At 32.9% G+C, this 10,693-nt stretch overlaps 1 protein-coding gene across 4 annotated transcripts in view; it reads left to right on the top strand.

Moving 5' to 3' along the window:
* LOC106867759 (uncharacterized) overlaps positions 1-7,967 on the top strand; it is a 229,337-nt gene extending 221,370 nt beyond the window's left edge. For 2 of the 4 annotated variants that reach the window (XR_008266010.2, XR_016244964.1), the window contains one exon: positions 3,977-5,768. Coding sequence is in view for 2 of the 4 variants with exons in the window: in XM_052974422.2 (XP_052830382.1) it covers positions 3,977-4,133 (157 nt within the window). In the remaining 2 variants the exon portion in view is untranslated. Of the gene's footprint in view, positions 1-3,976 lie in introns of all 4 variants that reach the window. The other 2 variants (XM_052974422.2, XM_052974423.2) reach the window with 2 other exon arrangements.
* Positions 7,968-10,693: the final 2,726 nt, after the last annotated feature.

Here is a 10,693-nt window from a genome sequence, read left to right as displayed (position 1 = left end):
GCATTTCATATAGGCTGCATTATGAATAAACATTGTTTGGGTTTTTCAACTAAATATAGCCTATATATATATATACTTATGTATATGTATATATATATACACACACACACACACATATACACACACACACACAAATATATATATGTAATATATATATATATTACCATAAACCTTTAAGTAATTTAAAATATATTAACAGTGTGCATGATGAGAATTTATGAAGATAGCTGTGTGAAAAAGTGCCACACTCTAGCGGTTGAGGGAACCTGTGGAAAAGGTAGACTCAGGAACACCTGGGATGAGGTGGTGAAGCACAACCTTCGAACATTAGGCCTCACCGAGGCAATGACTAGTGACCAAGACCTTTGGAAATATGCTGTGCTTGAGAAGATCCAGCAAGCCAGGTGAGACCCATGGTCTATGCCAGGGGTGTAACCAGCCCACTTATGCGTACCTTTCTTTCGTTGGACACTAAACTCTGCTTGCAAAGACCTTCTGAGGCAAGTGAAATCGAAATCAAATTCGATGACTGGCATCCTTGCTAGTGGAGTGCTAAGAGCACCATCCGAGTGTGATCCTTGCCAGAGCAGCTGACTGGCTTCTGTGCCAGTGGCACGTAAAAAGCACCATTTGAGTGTGATCATTATCAGTGTCACCTTACTGGCACTTGGGCTGGTGGTATGTGAAAAAATATTTGAGCTAGGTAGTTGCCAGTACCGCTAGACTGGCTCCTGTGCAGATGGCATGTAAAAAACACCATTTAAGCATGGCCATTGCCAGTATCACCTGACTGGCCCTCGTGCTGATGGCACATAAAAGCACCCACTACATTCTCGGAGTGATTGGCATTAGAAAGGGCATCCAGCTGTAGAAACTCTGCCAGATCAGATTGGAGCTTGGTGCAACCTCTGGTTCGCCAGTCCTCAGTCAACTCGTCCAACCCATGCCAGCATGGAAAACAGACGTTAAACGATGATGATTAACTCTTTCAGTAATCATTTTAAGGCTATTACAAGGAACTGAGTTAGGAATATTTCACTTAGACTTTCTAGATTTTCTGCCAATGTTGATATCTTCAACGATAAAGCTGAATTTTATAACTCTGCCTTACTTAGAAAGAAAAAATTACCTATAATAGCCCTATTAACATTAATTCTACCTCTGTTAATCAGGACATGAAATCAAGTCATAATGTTAATAACAATATAAATTTTTGTTTGAATAACAACACTAAATCAAGTAATGTATTTCTGCAGTGTAAGGGTGATACCTATCCTTTAAGTCTCTTTTTACGTTATAAAGGTAAATCTAGGACTTTTCAAGATAATTACCCTAATAACAAGGTATGTCCTAGTAAAGCTGTTTGGTTGATAATTCCATATGGTAAGCAGATCAAATCCAACCTCTCTTACCAGTTTCATCAAGCTATAGATAAGAACTTCCCAAAAAATTCAAGATACTATTCCATTATAAATTCACACCAAATCAGGATAGTGTTTTCAAACACCAAAAACCTTTCACAAATCATCTCTTCACATAACAATAAGTTGTTAGATACAAATCCACTTAATGAAAATAATAACATTGATATTATTGACACTAGCCATTCTTTGAATAATAAGAGCAACAATAATAGTATTTCTGATATAAATTCGAATCGCATTCATTTCTAAGATTAGAAACTCTATTTATCAATGTAAAATTACTTCCGGTTCTGATGTCTGTTTTTACATCGGTAGTTCTTCATCTCAGTTGTCAAAAACAATATCTAACTGTTACTCTACATTTAGACATATCAATAAACATAACAATACTGGGCTTAGTAAATTAATTTGGTTTTTAAAGGAACATAATAGACAATTTGATTTGGAATAAATATTCTATCTATATCCTTTCCTTATGATAAAGGGAAATCTTTTTGTTTGCTCTGTAACAATGAACAGAGAATACTGTTGTAAACATGTTTAAAGAACACGTTTATCGTTGCAAACATTGGCACAAACATACCTTTAGTTCCTATAAGTGATTTCTACCAGTCTATAAAATTCGATCTATAACTGTCATTTTACATTTCACTTCCACTAAATATATCTATTTCCACACTTTTAATCTTTATTCCTATTCATTATTGCACTATATTTCTCCACTTTTAGTTTTTTGCTAATTTCTTTCTCCCTCCTCCTTCTCTTTCTATAAATTGCCTTTGACGTTATATCTATTAACATTTTTTTAAAAAAATAACTTACCAGCATTCCCTTCATGTATGCAGTAATCATATTTGGTTAAAATGTCTTATTGATGCATTTTGTTTCTCTTTTTATCCCTGGTGAGAAGATTGCATTGTTTTACATCATTTTATTCCTTCTGGAATAATACCAATGTTTTCTTTGAAACATATGTCGAAAGTATAAAAATTTGAATAACACCTGCGTTCAACTCTATTTATTTATTTATATATATATATATATATATACTATAATGGACAAAGCTGTTTATTAATTAGGTATATAACAATTACGAAAAGTACTAAAAGAAAAAGAAAGCAATTATTAAAGGGTTGACTGTGTGGAAATATTTTTATAAATTCATGTTCTGAAACATTTCCTATAATTTCGATTTCTTAAGTTTATTGAATTTTTTTAAATCCAATTTTTCCCAAATTTGAATATTCACTGCATCCAGTTTCATCACAAATTTAAATATTCATTGCATTCACTGCAGAGTATTCCATTTTCATTTGCAAAGTCTCTCACTTTCTCTTTTAATTCGCTATTAATGTATATTTAATGTAAAAACATTTGCAGAAAGGCATCCAGCTGTAGAAACTCTGCCAGATCAGATTGGAGTCTGGTGTAGCCATCCGCTTCGCCAGTCTCCAGTCAAATCGTCCAACCCATGCTAGCATGGAAAGTGGACGTTAAATGATGATGATGATTTATTGGATGAAAATTTTGTAAAATACCCATATAATTTTTGAATGCTGGACAGCTGTGAGAGGAGCCTAGAAAGATGGGCAATTATTATTAGAGGACGAAGAGAAAAGAAAAAGTTATCGACAAGTACTTCAAACTTGCACCTTATTCACAGTTTGCTGAAAACTGCAAAGTGAAATCAAACTGTTCTCACATCAAAGATTCAAGGTTACTTGTAGCAAAACTTACCTCCCCAAGTTTAACGGGCCAAAATGTTCCCATTTTATAGCTGATGTACAGATGCTAGGTTAGTCCACCACATTAAAGGGAGGATGATCCAAATAAAGTTAAACGAACCTGACCATCACATGGCAATCCAGAATGGGTAGCTAAAAGTAAAAAGCCACAATGTGGGCAGCTAAAGTTCAAGAGTGATCATGTTTTTGCTATATATATATATATATATATATATATATGATGGGCTTCTTTCAGTTTCTTCCTACCAAATCCACTCTCAAGGTTTTGATTGTACTGAGGCTATAGTAGAAGACATTTGCCCAACATGCCATGCAATAGGACTGAAGTTATTGGGGAGCAAGCTTCTTACTACACAGCCATGCCTGAGTATGAATGATAAAAATTTCTATGAATGTCACACTAAATCCTTTAGAGTTAATGAAACCTGTTAGCCCTGTCAAAATTTGGCTCCAATTCTTGTAAAAAAATATATGCTTTTCCAAATATGTTTAATTTTAATTATTTCATTTTCTTTTGACACTATAATGAAATGATGTTAATGAAAAGGTTGTTTAAATTAGTTTATTCTGTTGCAGTTTATTATGAAAAATGATTCAGTAAATCATTTATTGTTAGCTTTTCATCGCTATTCTTTTATTCTCTCACTGCCAACATTAGTACTTTATCTCTTCTCATCTTTTATCATCACCAAATTATCATCCTTTCTTTTGTCCTCTCTTATTTCTTTGCTACTGTCCTCTACTCTCCACCAGTTTCATCTTGAATAATTTGTCTAAACTTGATACTGTTTCTCTCTCTTCCACTAGATTCCGTTACAATTTACCAAAACAGTCTGGTCCAGTGAATGGTAACGAATGCTACTTCTGGAGAACAACAGGCTGCCAATTTGGTGACAAGTGCCACTACCACCATTTTCCTGATCACAAAGGTATCGATTTGAAACCCTGGCACAAAGTGAAGTAGTATGCAGCTGCATCCATCTGACTTTCTTTAGATATCCAATAAATCATTTAAAAATGTATACAGACATGTACAGACACACAAACTATACACTGCTTCATTAAAGGATTCTTTTTATAATAATATCCTACAGACAGGTGTATCTATATCTTCTTATCTTTTCTATCTTTCTCCTTCAAAGGAAGAGGTTGAGTTATCCTGAATTCTGTATTTGTGCAATTAATTGATACTACTGTGTTTTATACAGTATGATTTGTGGCGTATACAGCAGGTGAAGCTAAGTGCTGTGAATGAAAGCTGTTGAAAACTTTACGAAGTCAGCTACCTTAAAAATTTGAATAAAAATAAGAAATTAACTAAAATTAAATAGATGAAATATCATTACTGATAAGAATTATGAGTTAATTTTGATAACAAAGGACTATATTATATTGAATGTGAAAAGTTATAATTGGCCACTTTATCTCATTTCAGCTGTTTGTTAAAAGACTTATCTAGACCAAATTAGTATTATTCTGTACTGGTTTTGCTTAGAATACCTGTGTATTTACCTTGGTAGGGTTCATCCCATTACTACTTTTACTGTGCATCTTTAATACATTCTGAGAAATGACTTAACTAAATGCAAATTGTTTGAGATCATATTTGGCTCGAGGCAGCCATTTTAAAATGCTATCTATTTCATGTCTTAATAATGTGCTAGAATTTATCTTAGTCTGTTAACTAGCTAAATATCTGAGATAAGTTGTTAATAGCACTCTCATTTTCCCAATTATTAACTTCATCTTCAAAGTTTATATTTTCAATATTAATATCCACATTACATTTAGATTGCTTTGATCTTCGATAACTGTCAGTCATGTTGGGACTTATAATCACTGATAATTCACATTCACAACACATCAAAGCCCAAAGACTGACCAGAAAATACTTCAACTCTCAACAATTGATACAAAGCTCAAATGGAACCCATAATGAGATACTGCTTCTACATTTGAGATGGTGATGCTGCTAAACCACATCCCAAAACAAACCATTGGACTAATTGGCATGGATTTACTAACCAGCATATTCCAGCCTCTAGCTTTCTCACTTCACTATCTCTACCTTTATTTCAGTAGTTTCTGTTTCTCAGAGACTTAATTAACTATCTTAGTGCTTCCAAACCTACTTCAAGTCTTGTTTCCTTTATGAGGCTGTATTCCTCCTGTTTCTTTACCACTTTAATTTCCAAGATGGCTGACATCATTTACAGAGGTGGTTTCTACTCTCCTGTGTTTCAGCTCAAACAAGATTCCTTTCATTATACCCAATTTTCACAGTAAAAGTATAAAAGCTATAACATGGTAATGCGAGTAGGGTGTGAACCAAATGCATAATGCTAAAAGGTTGCTAAATGGTCACTTACTTTAACCATAAAGCTGATGCTACGACTGTCCAATAATTATTATTATTAATAATCTCTAAATTTCAAGTTGAACTTAAAATTTAAATGAAATAACTGATTTCAATTTAAAACTGGAATTTGGGTCTGACAGAAAATCATTAATCATTGTTCTATATTGTCATAAATTTCACTACTAAATGTGCAATACATGAATACAAGAAATAAACTCTTAGTAAATTACAGTTGCAACATAGAATCTCATATCGTTATAAATAAAAAGTAAATTTTATTAAAACAAATCAATTAGGTTATCAAAAGACAAAAGAATCAAAGGAAATTTTGATGGCATAATCTTCTGTAGTTACTTTCCAACAGAAGTGTATGTTTGTTCTTATGTTCAGATTATATTTGCTCATTAATGAGTGGGGATGATGACTATCATGACAATGATAAAAATTAAAGAAAAAATATTATCCCATGAGGGATACTTATTTGTTTATAAATATGATGTGATCTTTTATATATTTTTACCTCCATACCATCATTGGTGGAATAGATCTTGCTGATTTAAATATTTGGGTATTTATTAAAACTGATTTGAAGCTAATTAGCATAATAATCCATGCTACCAGAAGTATGCTGTCTTGTATGTACAGACATAGTCTTAGAGTGTTGGAAAAGATGACAGATTTATATTCACAGCAACATACAATAACATGATAATACTAAATTCTTAACAATGTGTATTTAGAGGAATTCTGAGGACCAGTTATCCATCTGCTTACATCTATTCATATGTGTATAAGTATGGTTTAGCAAAACAGAACAAGCACATTCAAAGACACCTTTCATTGCAAACTTCTTAAGTGACTTTCAAAGAAACTTCAGAGTCAATGTCAAATTTAGTGGAAAAAAAGAAAGAGAATGAGAGACGCACATAAAGAAACATCGTCTGAGAGAGAGGGGAAGGAGAGTGAATGCTGATGAAAGCAATGGTATACGTATATGTAACATTGTTTGTTTCCCTCCTTCTCTCTTTGATTATCTCTCTAACAGTGGAATGCAGTGAGATTGAGAATGAATAACACATAGTGGTTGGAGTGTCAGATGGGTAACATCTCCAGAAATTCATCTCTTACATTTCAATTAATCCTTTGTTAATTTTCATTACTGCTTTAAAAATAGTTTACCTGCAGTTCATGACAGTTCATGCAAGAAATATTTTTCTCAATTAGTAAATTTCTACAAAAAAAAAACAATATATTGACATTGAAGCCAATTTCTATATTAGTTTCCATTCACCTGAAAAGTACACACACACACATCTTTATATCTTGTGTATAAGTGTGTGTGTGTGTAAAGAATTAAGTATCTAAAATGGACAGAAATGTGAAGGATTGCTTTGGTCCAATGGTTGAAAGCCTGTCATGTTTACATTTGTGGGTTCATGTTCCATGGGCAGCTTTTGATTTCTTTTTTCTATCCAAAGATTTTAACCCAATATTTAAATGTTATCATTTATAATTTTATTTGCCTAAAAAAAAGATTGGCTTCTCATTTTCTTCAGGATTGGTCAAATGACATAGACACCTAATGAGAGCCCAATAAGGTTCGAAACTCAGTGAAAAGTTGTTCATTTTTACAATACACAGAAAGACAGTTAAATTTACAATGTTTCTATGTCTACTCTGTAGGTTTACATATATCCATACCTTGATACTATGTGGCCTGAGATCCCCACTGATAGGCCCTTGATGTTAAATGTAGTGATATTGCAAATTAGTAACTCCAGTTCCTTGAAGCTACTGGATTTGTATATAAACAGATTAGCTACTTATTTTCTCTTGGATTTGTCAAATGATGTAGAGACTTCTAATGAAAACACAATCAGGTTTGAAAAGCAAATAAGGCTGGTCATCATTTTATTCAATCTGTGAAGAAATCATTAAGTTTACCATGTTTATATGTCTATTAAATATATATATATTCAAATATGAATTAGAAGCAGCTCGAGGTATATAAACAGAATTGAACACATACATACAAGGTGTGCATGTCGTTACATTGTGGGTTGGCTGTGTTTTAGGTGTAAAAGAATATATTTTCAGTTGTGCCTTGTGCTAAAAACACCTGAAAGTAAGTCATATGCAAGCGAGACAACTCACATCATGTCCCTTCTCGGAGCAACAGACATTGATGTTTCGTCATTCTTGTGACTTTCCAATGTTGCATACCAAACGAGGCCCATTGCAAGCTATATTGTCAACTATGATAATATGTATATATATATACAGTAATCCCTCAACTATCGCAGGTGTTACATTCCGAACCACGTTAGGTAAAAATCCGTGAAGTAGAAACAGTACTGTACTGTATTTTTTTTTTTGATTATTTTTATAATTTGTACATATTCTATTATAAATGCAAAACATCACACACTTGTTTCCCGAGTTTCGTTTTCCATGCAGTATGTGCGATTCTTTGTTTACTCATCTATGGTACACTACATATTTTCTTTTAATATATTTTAATTAATTAGTTATACTATGCAATACTGTACTGTATTTTTATTTATTAATTTTTAGGCGTGAAAATGCTTATTTCACCACAGAAATAATTAAAATCTAAAAATATATAAATACCTACCGGCCGCAGAAACCTGCAATATACTGAGGAGTCCGTGATATACATTTACATTTATTAGCCAGAAAAATCCATGATGTACTGAGGGCACAATAGGTGAACCGTAATATGGTGAGTGATTACTGTATGCTACATGGTTTAGGAACCATTTGCTGCCATCTCCCAACCTTTCATATAATGGGAAAAATTCAAATATGAATCAGAAGCTTCTCAAGATATATAAACAAAATTGAACACACATACACAAGGTGTGTGTGTTGTTCATTCATAGGTCGGCTGCATTCTAGGCATAAGAGAACACTTTTTTAATGCGCTTGGTGAGATGTCTCACTTGCTTATGACTTTCAAGTGTTTTTGACACCAGGCGCATTGAGAAAGTATTCTCTTGCGTCTAAAATGCAACCAACCCATGAACTAACAACACACACACTTTGTGTATGTTCGTTTGATTTTGTTTACATATATATAGATATTATTTATTTAAAGGATACAATACATGTATTTAAGTGCTGCTAATAGTTTCATATGTTGAGAAATACTCAAACATATTCTTCAGGTGCAAACCACATATCATAACAAACTTTAAAAATTGAATAATAGAAGAAACGTGAAAAAATTGAGAAGGCAGCATATAGAAAATGCAGAAAGTAAGAAACAGAAAACAAAAACAAAACAACTAAAATGTAAAAAAGCAAAAGAGCTATCCTCCTTAGATCTTAAATGATAAGGCTGGAAAGATATCAAGTCAGTCAGGAATAGGCAGAATTTTCCAAGTCTTCAAAATATATTTATACACATGCATACAACCACTTATGAGAGGTAATGGTGTCAAGAAGACTCAAAGGTGTCAGGTAATGCTGAGTAAGTGCTATACAATATCCCTGCATATCTCATGTCTGTTTTCATTCCTCCACTTCACTCTCTATTTCATATCTTCTCTAAAATAACTATTGCGTAACCATTTTCTTGCACTGTCTCCAATGAAGGGATATATAAAATATCCCGGAAACAGTTGTAAAACCTTTTTGTAAATGTTCTGAAATCTTTCACCAGCTTGGATTTTTATCTCATTCTGTTAATTTTTTATATATATGCATGAAAATTTCAATAGAAAGTTAGGGATCTTAGATCTGAACTGAATCTGCACTCTTTCAGCTAAACAAAGCCTACTCTTATTCGACCCATTCACAGAAGGTATGGATTTCTCAATTAGTTTCCATTTAACCACATGCGATATTTCGTTATCTTTCAAAGTCCATACGTAGGTAGCCAACCTAGTAACTTTATTTTTGGCTAGCTACGTATGGACTTTGAAAGATAACGAAACACTGCATGTGATTAAATGGAAAGTAATTGAGAAATCTACACCTTATGTGAATGGAACAAATAAATATAGACTTTGTTTAGCTGAAAAAGTGCAGATCCTGTTCAGCTCTTAGATCCCTAACTCTCTCTTGAACTCTAGGTCAGAAATTTTCAGTAGTTGCATGCATATGTATAAATATATTCTGAAGAATTGGAAAATTCCACCTATTCCTGACTAACTTTATATCTTTCCAGCCTTATCATTTAAGGTCTAAGGAGGAGAGCTCTTTTACATTTTAGTCTTTTTGTTTTCGTTTTCCGTTTTTAATGTCTGCATTTTCTATATGCTGCTTTCTCAATTTTTTTGCGATTCTATTATTCAACCTTTTTAATTTGTTATGATATGTAGTTTGTATCTGAAGAATATGTTTGAGTATTTCTCAACATATGAAACTATTTGTAGCACTTAAATACATGTATTGTGCCCTTTAAAGCAATAATATTTATCTCTCATCAGATGGAGTACTTTTTTTATTGAATTTTCTATCACAGAACAGTACATTTTATATATATCCCTATATATATATATGTAGTGATATCTTAGTCTTGCTATGTATATCCATCTGTATGTCTGCCCTTTCTTCCTTTATTAATCTGCTTTGCCTTAGCAGAACAAAGAACTGTTCATTAGAACTCGATATTACTTTGTCACTGTCCTCTACAAGCATTGACTGTGAGACATTGTGATACAGAGCAAAATATTAATAATGAATCATGAAAGAGTGTGAATAATATAATTAGAATCATTAGCTTAAGAGGACAGAATACTACCTAATGAATACTGCACTATATTCGTATGGTATCTTTAATGCTTAATTGAATCTGTTTGTTTGGGAAAGATCTTACACACATACAAAAGCACAGGTGTGATTATGGTTAAGAAGCTTGCTTTCAAACCATTTGGCTTTGGCTTCAGTCCAATGCACAATTGGTTCAACAAGTGTTTTCTGCTAAGCCTTGTGAATGGATTTGATAGATCAAAACTGAAAGAAGCCCATTGTGTGTGTGTGTGTACGAGGGTGTATCCCAAAGAATCCGTAATTTTGCAATATTTTGTTCACTTAGTTTTACAGGTTTACTCTTTTATCACCTGCAAAATATTATCCATTTGAAGCAATGCATCAGTCCAGATGCATTTTCCCCTGTTCGAAACAATCCTGGAACTCTT

The sequence above is a fragment of the Octopus bimaculoides genome, chromosome 18 (assembly GCF_046866305.1).
Source record: "Octopus bimaculoides isolate indiv1 chromosome 18, ASM4686630v1, whole genome shotgun sequence".
NCBI classification, from domain to species: domain Eukaryota; kingdom Metazoa; phylum Mollusca; class Cephalopoda; order Octopoda; family Octopodidae; genus Octopus; species Octopus bimaculoides.
This window is presented reverse-complemented; position numbering and strand designations above follow the sequence as displayed.